This window comes from Acipenser ruthenus, chromosome 6 (assembly GCF_902713425.1).
Source record: "Acipenser ruthenus chromosome 6, fAciRut3.2 maternal haplotype, whole genome shotgun sequence".
Lineage (NCBI taxonomy): Eukaryota > Metazoa > Chordata > Actinopteri > Acipenseriformes > Acipenseridae > Acipenser > Acipenser ruthenus.
Window position 1 is genome coordinate 16660823 of NC_081194.1, and position 22763 is coordinate 16683585.

The window sequence follows — 22763 nt, forward strand, 5'->3', positions numbered from 1 at the left end:
TGCAGAAAAATGTCAGTAGGTGCTCTGGACTGATGAGTCAAAATTTGAAATATTTGGCTGTAGCAGAAGGCAGTTTGTTCACCGAAGGGCTGGAGAGCGGTACACGAATGAGTGTCTGCAGGCAACGGTGAAGCATGGTGGAGGTTCCTTGCAAGTTTGGGGCTCCATTTCTGCAAATGGAGTTGGGGATTTGGTCAGAATTAATGGTCTCCTCAATGCTGAGAAATACAGGCAGATACTTATCCATCATGCAATACCATCAGGGAGGCATCTGATTGGCCCCAAATTTATTCTGCAGCGTGACAACGACCCCAAACATACAGCGAAAGTCATTAAGAACTATCTTCAGCGTAAAGAACAAGGAGTCCTGGAAGTGATGGTATGGCCCCCACAGAGCCCTGATCTCAACATCATTGAGTCTGTCTGGGATTACATGAAGAGAGAGAAGCAACTGAAGCTGCCTAAATCCACAGAAGAACTGTGGTTAGTTCTCCAAGATGTTTGGGCCAACCTACCTGCCGAGTTCCTTCAAAAACTGTGTGCAAGTGTACCTAGAAGAATTGATGCTGTTTTGAAAGCAAAGGGTGGTCACACCAAATATTGATTTGATGTAGATTTTTCTTCTGTTCACTCACGTTGCATTTTGTTAATTGATAAATATAAACTATTAACATGTCTATTTTTGAAAGCATTCTTACTTTACAGCATTTTTTCACACCTGCCTAAAACTTTTGCATATATATATATATATATATATATATATATATATATATATATATATATATATATATATATATATATATATAATATAACCTGTGCGTATTTTGTATATACAGTAATTAATTGGGACAACCTAAAAATAAATGCTTCAGAATTGAGATGGGTAAGTGATTTAATCAAAGGACTACAAGTGTTGTTACTCCTGCTGTGTGTTTAATATTGAAATAAAGAAAATACCCATGTATGCATTTAAATTCTTCTTATTATATCTCAATTATATAGAGGGTGCATTTTATTTTTTATTTATATCCTGTGGGGTTAGGGGGGAGTATTTATTCTTCCTTGAGTAGTTTGTTTGCTTTTTGTTCTATGGTGTGTAGAGATAATGAATTCCAACATTGGTGATATCTTGCAGGTTACCAGGAACAGTAAATAAGCCATTGCATGCGATTGATATTTATCATGAGTTGTATTCTGTATGCATTATACACTGACTAGCAAACATAATTAAAATATAAATCCAAGAGTCTGCAATGTACGAGTATGGAAATATATGTGATATTTTATAAACTGTTCAGCAACAACCACGGGAAAGCAGAAAGACATCAGTGACTTCACAATGGGGCATGACAGTGGGTGCCAATGCAATTGTCTTCCTCTCAATACAGTGCCTCCACTGAACAATGTGTCCTTCAAGGCTGTCCTGGGTTTTCCGGTAATGGCAACGTGTGCAGAAAACAACCATCAGAAAGAACAACTCCAGTCGCAATCAGGTCATGATGGATCAAGCCTGTATGGTGGGAGGCAGTTAGTAATAAAAACATAAACCATGATGTCCTGTGTTTCTACAGCTCCTGTAGCCAGTGTTACTGATCACAGCCTGGTGGATTCTTTTGTTGCTGAAATCAATGGGAAGGGTGACGCAGCAGATAAGGATAATGCAGAAGAACCTGGAAAGCCCTTCAGAACTCAAATGGAACTCTCCCAGGAATCCAAGGTATGGTAGAAACTATTAAAACATTTTACATGTTATGTGATTGTGTTGAGGAAACTTCAAAAGAATATCTGTCACATACACATCATTGGTACAAACTGTTCTTAAAAATGCACTTTCCTTGAGGATAGTGAAGCATTTGCATAATGTGTGCAGTGACTAATAAAAATATATATATATATTAAAGCAGTATTGTGTAAAGAACAAAGAGCTAAGCCTTTTTTTTATTATTTTTTTTTACTTAGGATATGTTTTCTAAAAAGGGAAACTGCATGTTTATCCTAATTTGAAGTATGTCCTCTGTTTTCAGGATTCCAATGGTTTACAAAAATATATAAATATGCAAATGTTCCTCCTATGCAATCATTATGGGAAAATGCGCTATTCATATTTAAAATGTCAATGCTTATTTTTCTTTAAACCAAATGTTACAATTTACATTAAGCAACAAAAGCTGGTAAATCTTTGCATGTTTACAGTAGTATTTTAGCTCTGAAGTTAGCTTTCTTTAGTCTTTGTATACTACTTTTGTGTAATGCCAATCAATGTCAATAGAAATAAAGCACAATGGGGTAGATGTAAGTATAGGCACAGTGCAAATAATTGCTGCTGCAAAATTTAAATTGCATTGCGGCCAGGCAATTATTTTGCACTGCGCCCTATGTAAGCTTAAGAGCAATGCAAATTACTCAACATGCACAAATAATGATCCGTAATTATGATAACGAGGGTCTCAATGAGCGCATCGGTCTATTTAGCAGCTGCACTTGCAGCACAGAGGTGACAGAGTTAATACAGAGAGCAGTAGGTGCTGTTGGACATTTCTGGAGCGTGAAAATACAAACCAAAAATAGATCTCAGAGGAAGGGCAGCAAAGTCTTCTTGGCACACGGAAAAGAAAATAAAAGTTTTTTTGAGAAGGAGTTGAGGTCGCTCAGCATGAAACGAAGTTGTTTGGAAAAGCGTCAGCCAACATCAGTTATACTAGTATCCTTTGGAAATTATATGTATTGGCCTGCCCTTTTCAGCATGACATCCAGAAATGTGCCTAGCACTCTGGAAAAGGTGGATTGGGCCATCCCTCCAGACATTCCAACTGGTCTGAAAGGACCCAGAGGCTAAATAGTGCAGAGAACACAGCGCTTTCACGTGTGCAGAGATAAGGGTCCCTAGATTGACGCTGGGGTCTAGCTCATCCCTCAATTCAGCTATTAGGTCTAGTATCTCCTGCGGAGTGAGACGATAAAGCTTTAGCACCATATCCTCCGGCATCCCAAACAAAGTGACCCTGGGATTTAATATGCAGGGCCTTCTCCTCCGAACGTGTTCCTGCCTCTCCTCAACAAGAGCTAAGTGTCACCTTATCAGTAAGTGTACAGCAGCCAACCTGAAGTCAATCACAGGTCTCTGCAGGTGTGTGCTTTTATACAGCTCTTAATTACTCGCTTCTACAATGGTTTGCACCTTGTAAGAGGAGGTTTAAATTTTTTGCTGGGTTGGCGATTGCCTAAGTGCCTAAGGCAAAATCCTTACATCACATTATAATGTTTACGTCCTCTTAGTATCCAGATTCTTCCCAATTCTGTGCTCTTTTCTTCATTTGACTGCATGTCAATATAATTTTAATGGATTAATGATGCCAAAGTGTAAATTTGATACTGGGTGCAGAACGCCAGGTGAACACCATTCTTTATATACACTGCATGTAAAATCAAAATCACTGCGCGTATCCTTACATCTACCCCAATATGTCTTTGTTAACCACTAACACCATCCAGTTCCCTTTGGTGTTAAGTAAAATAGTGTATTGAACATTGCAATCAAAGAACGCATAGCAAGTGATACATTTTGCTGTCAAATAATGTATTCAACATACAATAGCATCTATTGCAATAAAAACTAAGCAGTTGCCGGTATGGTCTGACTTTTGTAGAAGCAGACTTCAATATAATGACAGAATACTTTATACCCTCTGAATTTGCAGTATATTTATGTATGTATTTATTTATTTATATGTATCTGTTCCCATGACATGTGTTCTTGATCATCATTTATTACTGTTTCTGAATATGTGGGATGCTTAAAAAATCACAAGTATATTTGTCATTATGAAACCAGTATAAAAATGACCAGTAAGGGATAATAAACAGAGAACACATTTAGACAGCATATACATTTTTCTTTGTATATTCCTTTTTGTTTTATTTATATTGAACCCATTTACTACAGTATTATTTTAAGAGACTTGGCAAAAAATGTCCGACCTTTTCATGTGGCTGTGCTGATGCAGGTAAATGAAATTTAGATATGGATCATTTCAATTTGAAGTCCAAGCTAAATCTGCAATTGGTTTAGAATCATTTATTCTTCTGAACTACTCATGCTAAACCAATTTATATCTAAATGCCATTTTTTTTTTTTTGTTGTTATCTCTGATTCTCTTTCAAGTAGGGAATATAACCATTAAAAATGGGTATTTCCCTTTTAGACACCCGAACCTGAAACTTTATACCAAAGAATGATTACTAGCACAAGGTAGTTTTGGCTCAGCTTTGTAGCTCAGTGATGTACAACCATGTCCTTGCGACAGCTTGGGTATAATTCACCCATTTTTATAATGGTTAATATTCCCTACTTGAAAGGGAACGTAAGGTTATTATCATAACCCTGGTTCCCTGAAATAGGAATATTAACCATTAACTTCGGGGTCGCGGCGTTCATGGTCGCAATCCTCGATGGAAAATGGCGTCGTTGTCGGTGTGCGCAGCTCCTTTATGCTCTCGGGAGCAACAGCTGCATCACACTGCTCTGACAATAAGTCTTTGGTATAAAGTTTCAGGGTGTCTTAAAGGGGGAAACACCCATTTGTAATGGTTAATATTCCTATCTCAGAACCAGGGTTATGATAATAGCCTAACGTTACCCTGTGTTAATAACCACAGCCCTGTGCACAATGTGAGGCGGTCTAGAACTCTATAAAGTTTGCTTGCTTTCCCCTGACCGCTTTAGTGCAATTGCTGTTAATATTGTCTGCTTTCATTTATTGAATTCTGCTGCACTTGAGATTTCACAGACTAATGTTTGTTTCTTTTCTTTTTTCCTGCACACTCCTTTCTATATAATTTCTCATTGCACATTATAATTTTTTTTTTTGCAATTTGTCCGGTGGGATCGTGGTTTATTATCAGTGTCTGTTCATGTACCCCTTGTCACCCACTTGCTCCATGTCATCTATTTCCCTAAACCTGGAAACCATCCATGAGTTGGATATTCTGACAGACATTTCAGAGGATGACCCACAGTCATTGGCTGAACTTGACCAAGAATGCCCAGTTGCTAATTGTAAATCCAGTTCCCAAGAGAATACAGAGGACATTACCTCATTAGAGCTTGATAATGATGTCAAATGTTCTTCACTGAACCATCTCAGTCCTTACTATGCTATTCCAGCCACAAAGCAATGCCATTACTCTCCAGAAGGGGGCATTGACTCTGTAGAAATGAAATCCCAATTTCACCACTTTAGTTTCTATAAATATCTCAAGTTCCCCACCTTGCTGGATGAAGACGGCTATATCTGTTTTCCCAGCCTGCCAGAGGACTGTGCCTCCTTCTTGCCCCACAACCTCCAGCGTTACATCCCCATCACCTCCCCTTCTTTCATCCCCTCCTTCTTTCTCATATTTGCGCTGCTTCTCTCAGCTTTTCAGTCGGTCCCCTTCTCCCTCACCCTGTCCCTTCCTCTCGCTCTGTCCCTTTGCTACCTGGAGCCTAAGGTGACATTGATCACCTCTTGTGACTATGACTCGATTGACAAGGCAGAGCCAGAGGAGGTGTGTAACCCTGTTGCTTAGCTGCTGCTGATTTCACTCCTTTTTGTTTTTATTTTCTTTTTTGAAGCCTTGCAAGCTTTTCTGTGTAAAATGAAAGACATGTTATAAAAGGATGAACATTTCTTTTAATAGTTATGAACAAAATGCATGTCGGTCAACATCTAAATGCAAAACAGGTTTGAAGGAACAAAGCTATTAAAAGATTGATATTGTTTTTATTTTACAAAGAAATGTGTGCAATGTTAAAGCTTTGTCCTTTTTTTAATTTTTTTTTATAAGTAGTCACCAATTTAGTTTTTGGTTATTTTCTCCCCAATGTAGTAGTGTCCAATTATTTTAGCTCAGCTCACCACTACCACCCCTGCACTGACTTGGGAGGGGCGAAGACAAACACACGCTGTCCCCCGAAGCATGTGCCGTTAGCTGCCAGCTTTTTTTTACACACTGCAGACTCCCCATGCAGCCACCCAGAGCTACAGCATCAGAGGACAATGCAGCCCTGGGCAGCTTACAGGCAAGCCCGCAGGCGCCCGGCCAGACCACAGGGGTCGCTGGTGCGCGTTGAGCCGAGGACACCCTGGCCGACCTAACCCTCCCTCACCCCGGGCGGCGCTCATCCAATTGTGCACCGCCACCTGGGAGCTCCCATCCTCGGTCGGCTAAGGAATAGCCTGGACTCGAACCAGCGATGTCCAGAAAAGCTTTGTCTTTTTTACGTTGTTATAAACTCTTATGTATTTAGTGTTTTTAAATTTTATTATTTTTATTTCTTTTTTTTAAATTAAGAGAAATAAAGGCCCTTGGGAATTCTTTAGTTTTCCAGTAGTTTTAAAACCAATAGATCGGTAGTTGCCTTATTAGAGGCTTCCATTAGGTAGTCATTGTCATGTTCTTTTCAATAGAGGGCACTGTTATACAGTCCTTGGAATAGTCAGTGGTGAAAGTAGCCAAGAGACTTAGGTTAACATTTGGTTGTCCATTTTAGGATTATTATCAAACAGGATCAGGATATTCCTCTCTCATAACATTGTGTCTCTAAGAAAATACACAGAAAAAGTATCAGTGTCAAATCTCGAAGATCAGCATGCTCATTATTTTCTCATGCTACATAAATCCTACAAACTGAAGTAGGAATGGTATGTTCTCCATCCCATTCTATGTAATCCTATTGAATGAAGCCTCCCATCTTCCATTTCACCTTTTTCCAAATGATACTTCAACCATTTCTACAAAAATCTAGGTGGAGGAAAAGCAAAGCGATAGCACAGCAGCGGCAGCCACTGAGGCGGAAACCAGCGAGGTGTGTGAAGGAAACGCACATCCTGCGTTTCCACTCATTTCCTACTTCTAAACATTCAATATTGATTCTCAGCACTGTACTGGTGTGTTATACTAACATGTCCTTTCTTTTGTGGGCTCTGTGGGGTAATCTGACAGGTGGAGAGAGAAGATGATTCACAGCTGCAGAAGGTTTATAATCAGTTTGTTGATCAAAGAGGTGTTTGCATTCTTGCAGCTTCCGTTTGTGTTCGGGCTTGGAAAATCAAGTGTGTAGTGTCATTGTGGTGGTTTTTTGTTTTGTTTTAATAGCTTCCCAACCTTACAAACTACAACATGCTGATTGTGTTATATACCATGTGTCACATTGACTGGTCAATTCTAAATTTTAATAAACTCCTGAGCACTTGAGGAAGGCTGAACCTCTATTTCATGTCGTGGTTTAGTCAGGCAGAATGCTTGGGAAGCAATTACTGGCCTGCGCACTGATTTCTTTTAATTTTTCATTTCATTTCTGGGGGTTTTATTTTCTATATTTTCTGCTATGCAAATGTCTTTGTGTTTTCATTTTGATTCCACAGAGCAAGTCATTGAGAATAGAGGGGGAAAATATATATGTCAGACATAGCAATTTAATGTTGGAGGTTGGTATGAAAATCAAGTGGTTTCTTTCTCTTCTCCTGGGCTGCTGCTCTTCCTGAGGACCACCTTTCACTCACAGGCTATATCTGTGGACACTGTGCATGGTCTGCATGGGGGGATTGGATGCATGCTGGAATTACATATATTCCGTGGCAGAATTGCTTTCACACACTCTATTTTAAGGCTTGAGTATAAAGCACAAACTGTTTAAGAAATGTGTCCATCTTCATTAAGATGAAGTTAGATTTTATTGTATCTGACAGTAACCAGACTAATTGTTATTAATATAGCAGGACTGTCGCTTTGGTAGCTTTTTATTAACTCTATAAGTTTAATATAGTATTAATATTAAGATAACAACATACTAAACATACTACAGGTATAGTACTGTAATGCCTTGACTCACTGAAACACAGCCAATAGTATGGTACATATTATATGACTCGAATTGATTGCTGGTTTATAAAAACAAAAGGACCACAGCAGCACACCTAAATTTAAGCCACATCTATAGGTGAAAAAAAAATTAACTTCTGAAAGGTATCATTTAAAAGTCTAAAGTTACATGCTATTTAGAAAAAAAGAATGTTCACTTACCTAAATTAAACTGCTAGCAGGTGGTGATTTTATTATTTATTTATTTTTAAAAAAATAATATTGCACCATATATATTCCACCACAGCTGTGGTATTATCTTTTGAATACAACAAAGATTGCCTGTATCGAGGGTCTTGTTTGGTCTTGTAACTCATTTAATAATTAAACCCTTCATATTTACAGTCATTGTAGCCCTAGTCATTTTACAAGCGGCTTTAACATATCAGTGAGACTTGGCACGTTGTGTTTTTTTTTGTTTTTTTTGATCTGACCCTTCCCCCTGCTCCCAAGTTACGTCCCTTTTATTTGTATTTTTTATTTTTTTTTAAACTAATGTACTTGTTATTCCTTGTCCCATTTTTACCCCTGCTGTCTGTTTTGCCTGTTACTAGGACCTGGATAAGACCCAGGAGGAGGTTTTGAAACATCATGCTAGTATTTGCGAATTAAAACGCAGTTTTATGGAATCAACACCCGAGCCACGCCCCAGTCAGTGGGAAAAGCGTCTTACCACAACTTTGCCTCCAATGACACTAGGGGTATGTGTCCAGCAGCCTGCATGCCAGTGATTCAAACATCTTCTCATGAAAAGGGGTCTCAAATGGACTTTCCTGTCATGTACATTTACTTGTCGTGATCTTTTTATTTTATATAATGCTACTAATTTGGTTAATTTATGTTTCTGTAACTTTTTTACTGTGTGCTGTCCTCACTTTTATAAATAACTGTTTTTGTTGCCACAAAAGGAAACGGACACTCTCTCGCATCACTGTGTTAATTTAGTTAAGCAGCTTATCGGGATCTCTAGTCATTGTTTGTTACCGCAGCTGTCACAAGAATGTTGCTTTCCCCAAATTGAGAATCTATTTTGTAAATACTGTAATCTGCTGACTTGCTGATAATTCACAGTAGGTCAACAAGTACATGTTTTATTATTTATTTATTTATTTATTTATTTTATTCTAGTGAGAGTGACTGCTGAATTTTAAATGTCATTGGGTGATAAAACCAAACTCTCACTTTAAAGAAACTTTGAAGGAATGCTTTCCATATTTAAGAAGTTTCTGGGGCACCTACACTTTATTTCCTTTGCAACCATCAGTCCTTTTCTATTCATGTTTCTGTTAATGTGTTCTCCTCTGTTTCCTGTTTCCCTTATTTTACAGTAGATTTGTACAGTATGTGTCGTGTGTGTGTGTGTGGGGGGGGGGGGGGGTTCTCTAAAGTGCCCTTGCTTCCTTTTATTTCAATGCATTTATCATGGTTGCATTAATACGTTAATGAGATTTATATTTATTTTTTTTAGTTTTCTGTGCTTTATCTTGTTCAACTTCCATAGTATTTGGGCTATATCAGTTAGACATGGCATCATCTATATCTTATGTAGTTTTATATTTCCGTCACCAGAAAAAGACTACATTTCAAATCATGTATTTTTCAGTTTACAAGATTAGTGCTTCAATCAGTTGTAAATGGCTGGCCAGGGTGACATTGATCGGTTAGATTTGGATTAACAGCTTTGTCTTTACAAGACCAGCAGCAGAAATAGAAAGGGTTTAAACCATATTCTTTAGGTTTCACTGTTTTAAATCTCATAGTTGCTGTCTTGTATTATTGTTTAATACAAGAGGGTACTTGAAATTATCCTTGGTCTTTTTCTTTACATTTCATGTGGTTCAAAAGTCACCTGATCACTTCAGACAAATACCGGAGAAGCAATGAGACTTAACCTGTCAAGGGACTTTTGAATCATTCTTTAGATACCATGACTATTCTTGTATGTGATTACATTTTCCTATTTCCTTTTTGTAGGGGTTTTCTGTGTTTCCTGCACTGCCCTCACTTCAATTCTTTACTTCTACTTTTCTAACCTGTGTAGAGCTTAGAAGAGGAGATAACCATTTTATTAAGTAAAGAAAGCTTTTCTACTTGTTTGACTGGCTCCTTCACCACTACTGCAAAGCGAGCAGCAGAGGGCGCTGGTGCTAAAACTCCAGCTGAATCTCTTTCTATGTCCCCTTCGACATGGTCCACTGAGGTGCTTCTTAGTAAAACAGTGATTTGGTGTTTTTTCACATGAAAAACTAATGTGCCTCACATGCTGCAGCAGTGTACCATGACTACATTATCAAAGGACAGTTCTTGATTTATGGTCAGTCCAATTTAAGTGTGTAAAGAACTTGATATTATTATTATTATTATTATTATTATTATTATTATTTGTTTATTTAGCAGACGCCTTTATCCAAGGTGACTTACAGAGACTAGGGTGTGTGAACTATGCATCAGCTGCAGAGTCACTTACAATTACGTCTCACCCGAAAGACGGAGCACAAGGAGGTTAAGTGACTTGCTCAGGGTCACACAATGAGTCAGTGGCAGAGGTGGGATTTGAACCGGGGACCTCCTGGTTACAAGGCTGTTTCTTTATCCACTGGACCACACTGCCTCCTACAGATATTGTCTGTATGAGTAGGGTACAAGGTGTCTATACAGTATCTATGCGTTTCTCTGCCAATGTTCTGTGGGTGTATAGAAAGGGGTGCATAGAAAAAGAAAATAACATTTGTTGTCATAAGCAGTTCATAGTACATTAGCTCAATGTTTCAATACACCGTAAGTGTTCCGTTAATGGTACGGTGCCAATGCCAATAGCTTTTCATGTGTAAAAAGCAGACATATTTTAATTGCTAATGAGACCTTGAACCCTTTAATGGAGTTGGCGCTGGTAATTAAGGGTGTATAGCTTTGATGCATGTTCATTTTAGAGAATTTTAAGAGGATTAACCTGTAGCATAACTTATTTCTGTTTGATTTATGGTGGCAGATTTGACTGCATTTAGTTTAACCAATATAAAAAGATTGTGCATAGAAGGTGAAAACTATTTGAACTAGGCTACAGTATGTTTAAAATTTAATTAGGACTGATTTTGCTTGCTCCAGTGTTGTGCTCTTTGTAATTTGTGTAACAAAAAGCAAGACAAAAAAACTACATTTTATTTGATCTGTATAGTCATCGCCTTTATCTTTGCCAATAATGAATATAAACTATTGTGGGCTGGCCATAAATTGTGACCCAAACTTCATCTTCCCATCCTAACTGCTTAATCAAGTGCCTGTTCGTGCTACATCTGGCTTTATTTGTGCTACTCTTGTTGCCTTTGTCCACAACATAAAATACTATAGGGCTGTATATGGTTCCATACCCATTCAAACGAAAAACTTTCTTAGTTTTAATGATGAGTTGCATGATCTTGTGCAAGCCAAGAGTTTCTTATTTATTAATTAGATGATCAAATGATGATGGCATGAAGCTATACGTAGCCAAGTTACTGTCCATTTATCTTACTTTGCTCATTCCTTTTTATTCGGCAAAAAATGCTGGCCTCTGCGGAACCCCTACAGTGCTATAGCTGTAATTATTGTCAACAGTCAAGCCTACTAAGTAATGACTGGTTCCTGTGGTTGCTTTATGTTTCACAGAAAACCCAGACCAGAACAGATGGACCTCAACCAGATGCCAGAAACATCACTGAGGTGGTCTTAAATTATATGGCTTTGTTCAGTAGCAATCCATTTTCTGCCACATTTAACCATTCTTCCACTCCATTTATTTCAGTGGTCATTGCCTATCCTTCTGTTTGCACCTTTCACAAAACATATTGTGTGATCCATTCACAACCTGCTTTTTGTTCTTACCTTTTTTTTTCATTTTGTTTTTGGTTTTCCATCCATTTTTTTTTTCATTTTTTTTCCCTGTGTAGACCTCGGATGAAAAACAAAAATCAAAGATGGGGGAGGAGGTAGAGGTTGTGATAGAAGAAACTGTAATTGAAGAGATCAGGAGAACGCCCAAACTTAAAAACAGCCCAGACACTACCAAAAACCCTGCAGCAGCCGTTCCATCAGGAGAGGGTGAGAAGGAGAAAGCGCTGGAGGAACAGGATAGTAAGGCGAGCACGTCTTCCGACAGCCATAGTGAGAGCGAGGATGAAGCAGAGTACCACCCCCAGCTGGTGAAGGTGGCTGTGGACCAGATAAGGGAAGAACCAGAAGAGAATGATGAAGAACTGGGGAAGGAATCCCAGCTGCCCACAGAACATCCAGCTGAAGAAATTTTGTTGCCTCCACCTCCTGAGGTTCAGGGAGTTGCAGATGAAGAAAAGCAGGAATGCAAGGGCCACGGAGAAGATGAAGCTCCGAGCTCCCCAGCTGAGAATAAGACGGAACAAGAAGCAGAAAAGACTGAGGAGCCAAAAGTAAATGGGGAAGAGTCTCGCAGTGTTTCCGAAGTTATCCCCCAGGTGATTTGTTGCTCTGAGGTAAATGCGTGCTCACAGAAGTAGATCTGTTTTTGTTCCGGGCTGTGTATTTTTGGCACCGCCACCATCTGCTTTTCTTAATGCTGTCTTCCCGTTCTCCTTATTGCTCAGAACCCGAGGTCGAATGAATGAAGTTTCAGATCTTTTACGTATTCCCTAGCCCTACAGAAACATGCTGATCATGCAGCGAAATCTCTGCCTGCTTCAGTCTCGGTTTCTGGCTGCCTATCTTAAGCTGAAGCAGCCTGTTTCTAGACTTGATTACAATCCACTAAACTCATTTCATTGCTGTTAATTATTACTATTTTTTTAAAATTTATAATTTGTTTGTTTGTTTGCGCATCAGTATTTGTCAGTGTCCTGTTACTTGTCTTTGTGATTGATTCATTGTCTGTCTTTCGTTGTCCTGTTTGTTGTAAACTCAAAAATGATTGCAAGTTTACAAAATGCATGTTGTTTGCTGTGTCAGGTTTGTTTTGGTGTGTGTCACTGTATCCCCAGTCACCCCTCTTCCCGTGCAAGATCCCAGTATCCTCTATCAGCCTTTATTTGGTGTATCGACTCAGCTGAGAATTTTGGCAACAGGCATTTCAGGGATTGGAAATGGAAATAAGACTCATTACATAGCAGCTTCATCCATTCCTGGTGTGACTAGGAGTTTAATAAGACACCTGAGCTTATTACCTATACTTTGTGGCAAATCAAGCTCATAATAAAACCTGGAATGGACCTTATTTTCCTCCCTGCGTTCGGATGGTGAAGAGACTAATGTTCGGGAAACGTTGCGTTAGCGCCTTCTGTTTAGCAGTATTGTTATGACCGAGTACAACTTCAATTTGTTATATTTAACTGTATGCGAATGCGTCTTAATTTTTTTATTTTTTATTATTTATCTTGAGAATGATTTTACAGTAGCATGCGACGTAGGGTTGAGGGTCTGTTACTTGCTACTGTAGTTGCAGTACAGTAGTCTGCTTCAGTTCATATTACTGGGAATGCTCATATTGGGGTTTTGTCTTTTGTGAAGAAGCATGTATATGGGGTCTGTGGGATTTACTCTTGATTCTACTCTGCAGCCTCCAGTGGTGAAGACAGAGATAGTGACCATCTCTGATACCTTTGCTGCCCAGAAAAAAGACATCTCAACAACAGAGGTTCCCATCGTGCACACTGAGACTAAAACTATTACTTATGAAGCTTCCCAGGTACATATTATAAAGCACACATACTACACTATATAATTAATTATTAGGTTTAGCTAAATAACATCTAGTCTAAGGATATAAAAACATGTTTTCAATAATACATGTTTTTTGTTGATTGTTTATGATGTGTGTTTGGAATTTGTTTAAATACATGCAATATATATATATATATATATATATATATATATATATATATATATATATATATATATATATATATATATATATATATATATATATATATATATTTTTTTTTTTTTTAAACTGTCAAGTAGTAAAACCCTTGATTGTGTTATGATTTTAATTGTTATGTTTTGAAGCTGGATGGCAGCGAAGATGGTGAGCCTGGCATTCTTATGTCTGCACAGACCATCACCGCTGAATCACTCTGTACTACAACAACTACACACATTACCAAGGTAATGCCTGTTTATAATGAGTGTATAGATTAACCAAGAGAGGCACATAGGTGGTCAGAACTGGTTAGTCAAGGAGGTGGAGTTCAGTACAGTGGAATCAGTAAAACCACTTGATACACTGAATGTGTGATGGTGGGCTGCCTGATTCCAAACCAACAGTATCAATCGCCTACTTGACAAAAGGCAGACCATTGGATTACTCATTTCTGTGCCAGAGTTTAGATTTCCATTGATCTCCTGCTTTGTGTTAATGGGAAATGGGGTTTTGAGTGATTGTTAAACAGTTAACATAAATGCTTTCTAATTATTGTTAAAATAACAAAAACATCCCAGTGCATTTTCTTGTTGTAATTTGTAGAGTTAGATGTCATTGGCAATGTTGCCATGATATATCCTAATAAATTGTATTAGAATATATATATATTGAAACGAGAGAAAAATGCTTTATAAAACAAAACAGTTATTCACATGTGCCCAAAAAAAAAAATCATCATTCTGAGACCTGTAAGTATGACATATGCTTGCATTGCTGATGTGAGAGAAACAAGGACAAAAGAAACTGGTGGGACTTTATAGATTTTTTTTAAGTTGAGCAAACCAATGGAAACAATGTAAAACAACAGTGATTTTCATACAATGTGAGTTTTATAAAACTTGTATTAAATTCTTTCCTGAGCAAGCCTTGCCTGCAGAGCTGACTAAACTAATCATGTCCTAGAAAATTTGAATTAATGTCAGAAGAACATAAGAAAGTTTACAAACGAGAGGTGGCCATTCGGCCCATCTTGCTAGTTTGGTTGTTAGTAGCTTATTGATCCCAGAATCTCATCAAGCAGCTTCTTGAAGGATCCCAGGGTGTCGGCTTCAACAACATTACTGGGGAGTTGGTTCCAGATTCCCACAATTGTCTGTGTTAAAGTGCCTCCTATTTTCTGTACTGAATGCCCCTTTTATCTAATCTCCACTTATGACCCCTGATACTTGTTTCTTTTTTCAGGTCGAAAAAGTCCCGTGGGTTGACTTTGTCAATACCTTTTAGAATTCTGAATGCTTGAATCATATCGCCGCATAGTCGTCTTTGTTCAAGACCTGAATAGATTAAATTATTTTAGCCTGTCTGCATATGACATGCCTTTTATACCCAGAATAATTCTGGTTGCTCTTATTTGCAATCTTCTACAGCAGCAATATCCTTTTTATAGTGAGGTGACCAGAACTGAATACAGTATTCTAGATGAGGTCTTACTAATGCTTTGTAAAGTTTTAACATTACTTTCCTTGATTTAAATTCAACATTTTTCACTATATATCCGAGCATCTTGTTGGCCTTTTTTATAGCTTCCCCACATTGTCTAGATGAAGACATTTCTGAGTCAAGCTCCTAGGTCTTTTTCATAGATTCCTTCTTCAATTTTACTATCTTCCATATGGTATTTATAATGCAAATTTTTATTGCCTGCATGCAGTACCTTACACTTTTCTCTATTAAATGTCATTTGCCATGTGTCTGCCCAGTTCTGAATGCTGTCAAGATCATTTTGGATGAACTTTGCTGCTGCATCAGTGTTTGCCACTCCTCCTATTTTTGTGTTGTCTGCAAATTTAACAAGTTTGCTTACTATATCAGAATCTAAGTCATTAATGTAGATTAGGAATAGCAGAGGACCTAATACTGATCTATGTGGTACTCCACTGGTTACCTTGGTCCATTTTGAGGTTTCTCCTCTAATCAGTACTTTCTGTTTTCTACATGTTAACCACTCCCTAATTCATGTGCCTGCATTTCCTTGAATCCCTACTGCGTTCAGTTTGAGACTTAATCTTTTATGCAAGACTTTGTCAAAAGCTTTCTGGAAATCTAAATAAGCCATGTCATACGCTTTGCAATTATCCATTGTCGATGTTGCAGCCTCAAAAATCAAGCTTTCGTGGATTTTTTTCCTCAAGACTTGAGGGAGCTATGCATACAGTATTTTCCCTTATGTTAACTGAGATTGAGGTCTAATTTAATGATGTAAAATATGACAGATCTTTAACATCACTAAATACAGTAAAACAGTGGAAAGAGTTGAATTTTAGGAAGGCAGTATTAAGTAGTAGTAGTGAGGTTCCGAAAAATATAGCGTTACACGGCCCCACATGTTGCTACAACTGTTTAAATAACGTACCTGTCATTTTTTTCATTAACATCCTGACAACTTTTTACACTTGGTCAGTTTCAAAGCTCTTTTCAATATGGCCACTCTAGTGCACTGATAGTGTAAGGATAATTGCCCACATTGTCAAACAGGTAACAGCAATAACGATTCATTACGTTTTTTTGTTTTTTGTTTTTATGTGCAGTGATTTAAAGCAGTGGGGGGCGTGACTATGACTAAAGAGGCAGTCATATAAAAAAAAAATGTGTGTGTGTATATATATTTTTATTTATTTAAGGATAGAATTTTTGTAATAAATACATAAATAACAGCTAATTAGTCCAAGTTATTACCTGTCAAAATAGCCGTTGACGATCACTCTAGGGCTTGTAGAACCGGAGAAATTATGTTTGAAGTGTCTGTGAAACTGCAGTGAACAGAGCCGAAATGCAGCTTTTATGTATCGGGCGAGAACTGTTAGATTTAACCAAAATGAAGTTCTGATTTTAGCTTAAAACATAAATATTAATAAACACATTCTTCAAAGTTTTGAAATGTGTAAATTGGCATTGTAGTATGCAGAGGAGGCGGGGAAGTGGAGGGATTGGCTCTCGGATTGTAAGGGCAGCTCTGCAACAGACAATGCCAAATCAGACACTTCAAGAGGCTCATTTAGCTTCAGTTTAGCTGCCAAAATAAATATTTTGTGAAAACCCAGATTTTATTTTTTTAGATTTAATTGCTGATCGATTATGTTTCTGAGCTTTGAAACGGACTTTGTCAGGAGGATGTTAACAATGAAAAGAAAAATGACAGGTATGTTTTTTAAACAGTTGTAGCAACACATAGGGACGTACAACACTGTTTTTCAGAACCACGCGACTTCCTCTTTTAAGATCATTACATTTCTTTCTTTTTTTGGTTAACAGTCCGTAAAAGGTGGTCTTTCTGAAACCAGGATTGAGAAGCGCATTGTCATTACTGGAGATGCAGATATTGACCACGATCAGGTATGTAGCCGAGACATTTTCATTTTCTGGTCTTCATGCGAGTGTTTATCAATACAGAAATCATGTTGTGATTCAACCCAGTGCTTACAGATTTTCTCCTTTACATTGTTAAATTATCAAATCGGGAGTGAAAGGACAGTTTAGACATAAGGAAGTCCAGCACAGCTCTATAAGGGGTTAATCTGGTTCTGTTGTGATTTTTGATGGACTCAGAAAACATAAGTCTTTGTCAGGGAATTGTAATTGCAAGTGTAAGGTACATTAGTAAGGGGTTAATTAAAACTGGTGACCAAAAACCTAGCAACAAGTCAGCAGTGGTCTTTTGTACCTTTCTAAATATATATGCTCCTGCTAGTTTAAAAAAGAAAAAATCGGAAATTCAATGTTCTTCTCTCCAGCACCTCTCTTAAGCCTCTCTACTTACTAAAAGAGGCTTTTAGAAATGACTACTTTTAAAACAAATTGCAAAATTGCTGCAATGAGAGAAATGCCATTTAGACATCAATTAACATTCAAGCATGCACTGAAGGCAGCAATTATTTTTAAATATAAAAGCCTCTCTTCTGTTTCATGAAAATTATTGGCAGACCCAGCCTTTCATGATCACAATTTATGTCTGGAATATATGTAATTTGTCTTAAATATCAATGTAAGACACTAGTGTTGGTCTCAATTCCCACTCTAAGTTCAACTATGCATCACAATAAAATGAGATCTTATTAACCTGAAGGTAATTAGATATTTAGCATTAGCAACAATTTAAATAAAAGCAGTTGCACTATTGATAATCTTTGGAGAAAATACTTTCTAAATATTGTATGCAATATTTTGTTGTGTAAGTGGGGTTTTCTTTCATTACTGCCATCAGACACTTGTTTGCATGATAAAAATAATACTGATATAAAAATTGAAATTGTAGGAAGCAAATAGCTACACGGAAATACTACCGTCTATCGCAGCTTTTTTAAAAGCAGTATTTTGGTAAGGACAAGCCTAAACCGTGGCGGTGACATTTGTGCTACTATGCATCTTTTTAATTGATGTGGGAGATGGGGAAATGTCATCTAAAACCCCAGCAGAAATATTTTATTGCCACCAAAATTTGTCCATTTGGTCTCACTACAACAATCACTAGGTTTATAAAAAAACAAACATTCCGCAAACATAAGACAATAGAGACAAGACAACACAAGTGAGGTGTGTAAGAAAATACATTCTCAACATTGCTGAACTAGTTTCCTTTTTTTGTTATTTTGTTCTGTTTTTTAATTTTGTTTTCTTTTTATGGCATCATTTCTTTTTTCTTTTTTTTTTATTTGTAATTTTGGGTAGGCCTTGGCCCAAGCAATTAAGGAAGCCAAAGAGCAGCACCCTGACATGTCAGTGACCAGGGTGGTGGTACATAAAGAAACTGAGCTCGCTGAGGATGGGGAGGATTGACTGGAAGGTAAGGGAATGCACTAGCCACAGTGAGCTTCAGAGGGGCTCCCCTCCTTTCCTCTGCCTCTCTCTGGCATGCTCTCATGTCATCTTCTATCGTGGATTGGTTTCTGTACAAACCACTGTGAAAATACATGGAGACAGACTTCCATTTGTCCCTGATGAACCCCAAGCCAATAGGCCTTTTCTATTTTATTGATTTATTTATTTATTTATTTATTTATTTTCATGCTTCGGCTGTAAAACTGTGTTTTGAAATGCAGTATCTTTATTATCTTTAAAATTAATAAATTTAATAGTTATTTTTACAATTGCTTTATTTTCATAGTTTGCGGTAGTTGTGATTTTGTGTGTGTGTGTGTCAATCCCAACATATTTCAAGCTTTACAAAGAGCTGTTTTAGTTTTTATTACGAGTCTGGAAAGCACAATTCAGACTTAATCTTTGTTTCCACCTGGTTTTAAAAACATTTACATAATGTTGAGTGATATCTTTCTTTATACTATATTTAGAATTGTATTTCTGTATCCCAATCCTAAGTCTTTTACTCAATTATCCACCTTCCATGCTGTTTGAAATTTTAGTTTGAGTTTTTCATTTTACTGATCAGTGCGTATTCATGTTCTGAACAAATTCAACTGACCTCGCTTTCGGATGTGTTTCATAGTTTAAAGGGTGGTACCGCAGCATGTTTTGCATGAGTTATCATTTTATTTTTCCATATTTGCTTTTTTGTCCCACATATGATATCAGAAAATAGTATTCCAATAATAGATTCAATAGTCATTTTATTAACAACATGTACCACTGGTGTGAACAAATTATAGACCTGCAAAATGAAAGCGTGTCCATTGAAATCTACTATGGTCTGAGCTATAGATTATTAAACAAAAAGCAAAAAGACATCACACCTTAATTTCCATCATAACCTTTTGGTTTTCAATGAAAACAAAGATGTGGACAGAATTGCACAGTCTTTCATTGTTAATGATCTATTGCATTCACTGGAGATACAACGGCAATACATTTTAGGATGGGGTGATCGTTTCCTCAGAAATCAGAGGTACAATAATTATAATCCTATAGACTAAGGTAATGTTTATTATGACCTCGGTCTACAAGACCTAAGTCATTTATAATCACTTTTGCACTCTACTGCAGTGAGTATTGTAGGTTGGCTTAAACCTGGAAATGACCTACAAGATGCCTGCATCTCAAGCATGTTGCTTTGTGGTTAGCCTTTCTAAATGATGGGTAGTGTTTGATTTTTGGGGAGAAGGGTAACAAGCTGAAACTCTGGGTATTCTGTCGTGTTATTTGAAGCATATATGTACACAGCTCAATGAAGAGCAAGTCTTGACTTACAAGGGACTTTGAATGCCAAGTTTGTGTCATCTCACTACTGTTTTAACAGTTTATAGTGTATCACAAAAATGTAATGTACACTTGTAAGAGCATAATTAACACTGATCTTTCATAGCCTTCATAAAGTGATGCCCTCTATTAATTCCAATATTAGTGTACAATAGAGCTGTTCGTAATTTACATTTCAAATTAAACTTCAAATTTCCCTTCAGAAATTAAAGAAATGCTGGAGTTGCGCAATTACAACATTTGCTCACAGGGTGGGGTCAAGTGCTGAAGAAACATCAGATTTTAAAATAGTTACTCCTAAACTTTGTGCAATTTCATTTACTTTTAATGACCCATTTTAGATATTTACAATAATGGTGTTGGGAATAATTAGTTATTACACTGGGGTTTTAAGGTCTGTTAAGTTTCCTTTTTCACTTTTCTACAGCTTTTGGGGTCTACTCAATTGATCTAAATAGTAGTGGATCTAAGTACTGTACAGACACTGAGAAATTAATATCTGCCAGTTCAAGTGAGTCTCTTTAGTGCAGGGAGGGCCCTATAAGCCAGTTAAATGGCAGTAATTATTCAGTATTCAGATCCATGAACATTAAGATCAATTAAAAGGACCCACACATCATTTTGAACTTCAGTATTTGTGTGTCGCCTGACAAATCAAATACTGGATTGTGTTAAAGTAAGGTAATGTTTATTAGGAGGCTGTGTGGTCCAGTGGTTAAAGAAAGGGGCTTGTAACCAGGAGGTCCCCAGTTCAAATACCACCTCAGCCACTGACTCATTGTGTGACCCTGAGCAAGTCACTTAACCTCCTTGTGCTCCGTCTTTCGGGTGAGACGTAACTGTAAGTGACTCTGCAGCTGATGCATAGTTCACACACCCTAGTCTCTGTAAGTCGCCTTGGATAAAGGCGTCTGCTAAATAAACAAATAATAATAATAATAATAATAATAATAATAATAATAATAATAATAATAAAAAGTAATGCAAAAGGGCAGACGGGAGGGGAGTGTTCACTTACAATTTTTTTTTTATTTTTTAGAACTGAAAATAGTACCCCAAGGAAGTTGTCCCTCAGTTTGAGATTATTCTAGGCATCTTGAAAGTGGAGCAACTGTCAGCTAATGTACCCTGAAGAATTTCCGAAGATGGCGAGATAAACTCAATATTCTGTCTGTGCTTTGCACAGTTCCTATTTTTACTCCTGTTTATAAGAAAACCACTTAACATTCCTAGCTTTTTTGTTTCATTTTATAATTAGTGCTGTTGCAAAATTTGTTTACCATTTATTAAAAACAAATAGTTTACAAGTGATCATTTTTGAATTATTACAAGTAGCAGTCATATTTGATACATTTCTATTATGTACAGAAAGCTTATCTTTAGATTAAATCGATCATCAGAAAAAATGTATAATTTGAAAATTGATTGGATTTATCATTTACTCTTTGTATAAACTTGTATCAAACAAATGAAGAATGGTAAAATAATCTAATTGGGTACATTTTAACGGGACCTGATTTTGACGATGCACTGTGTAATGAACTACATTGCACTACAGTGCCAATACTCTCTTATATGCAGTCAAGCTAAACATTCCTTATTAGGGAGGTGTATTTATCTACCTCCTACTTAAATGTTTCAATTCTAGGCAGCTTTAAATAAAATTGCGTTTCCATAACTTTCTGGCATCGCTAATCTGAATGATATTTGTAGAATACTTTTGCTATCTTAAACGCTTTGTCTTAATGTGTATTCTGATTTTGCTGTTACTTGGGGGCGTTTGCGCTTTTGAATATTTTGTGTTTTTTTGTTTGTTTGTTTGTTTGTTTAAATTAAAACAAACAAAAAAATAATCAATTTCACCAATCTTTGATCCTGTCCTCTAGATAACAAAGGCAGCTTCCTTTTTGCTTAGCACTTTGAAAAATTAAATACCTTGCTGTATCCCAATGACTGTCAGTTTGTTTTGTGACCCCCTGTGTATAGCAAAAATAGCAGCTTGGAAGAAGTGCTCTGTTAATTTTGTTTTTGTTTGTTTCTGTAACACTGTTAAAATAAAAGTTTGTTTATTCTCGGTTTTGTGTACTTTTTGTAATCCCCCTAAAAATAGCTTCTAAGGCTACTCCCTAGAATTACAGTATGGTTTTAAAATACATTTCTTATCTCTAGCACTAGCAATATCACACCCTGTTTCTACTGTTGAAGAGCTTTTGGTTCTTTGCTTGCATTTTGTGCTTCAAGTTGGAATGTGCAGATATTTCAAAGACAACGCCACCGTACCATTAGTCCCTTAGCAGCCTTGTTAGCGGTTTTGAACAAAGACGCTACCTGACCGAATAAACAATGCAGGGTTGTGGAGACTATTCTTAAGAAGGCTTACTCAGCCGGTGTGTTCGCCGCACGGTTGGGCAACTCCAACAGTATCTTGGTAGCTTACCAGAACTGTTTGTTAAAGTCTCTTTCGGAGAGACACAGACCCAAACCACAGCAGCTCGAGGTACCTGCTCTGTATATCAAAGTACAATGGACAGGCAGTGGGCAGGAACCTTGCTGCATTTAATAGCTGCAGGCAGGCAGCTCTGGCTGTCCCAAGCGCGTATCGTGGATGGGGACAAAGCACCATTGCTGGATGCTCCCATTACTCCAGGACTTTTGGTCCCACAGTAGATGATGTGCTGCAGTGCTCTTTACGGGCGCGAGAATCTACGAAGGAACTGGTGTGCCTGCTTCCTAAGCAGCCTCCTCCAGCACCAAACTGGGCAAGGTTCCAGCAGCCTCAGAGACCGGCACA

General features: G+C 37.4%; 1 protein-coding gene across 21 annotated transcripts in view; it reads left to right on the forward strand.

The window, feature by feature from the left end:
- The window catches only part of LOC117411181 (protein 4.1-like), a 96461-nt gene extending 74415 nt beyond the window's left edge, over positions 1-22046 (forward strand). For 2 of the 21 annotated variants that reach the window (XM_059025127.1, XM_059025128.1), the window contains exons 12-24: positions 1572-1717; positions 4903-5547; positions 6788-6847; positions 7407-7469; positions 8457-8603; positions 9944-10102; positions 11548-11601; positions 11829-12386; positions 13463-13591; positions 13912-14010; positions 17078-17158; positions 18491-18605; positions 21012-22046. In XM_059025127.1, coding sequence (XP_058881110.1) covers positions 1572-1717; positions 4903-5547; positions 6788-6847; positions 7407-7469; positions 8457-8603; positions 9944-10102; positions 11548-11601; positions 11829-12386; positions 13463-13591; positions 13912-14010; positions 17078-17158; positions 18491-18598 — 2249 coding nt within the window. In that variant the 3' untranslated portion in view covers positions 18599-18605; positions 21012-22046. Of the gene's footprint in view, positions 1-1571; positions 1718-4902; positions 5548-6787; positions 6848-6984; positions 7018-7406; positions 7470-8456; positions 8604-9943; positions 10103-11547; positions 11602-11828; positions 12387-13462; positions 13592-13911; positions 14011-17077; positions 17159-18490; positions 18606-21011 lie in introns of all 21 variants that reach the window. The other 19 variants (XM_059025131.1, XM_059025130.1, XM_059025133.1 and 16 more) reach the window with 19 other exon arrangements.
- The last annotated feature ends 717 nt before the right edge of the window (positions 22047-22763 follow it).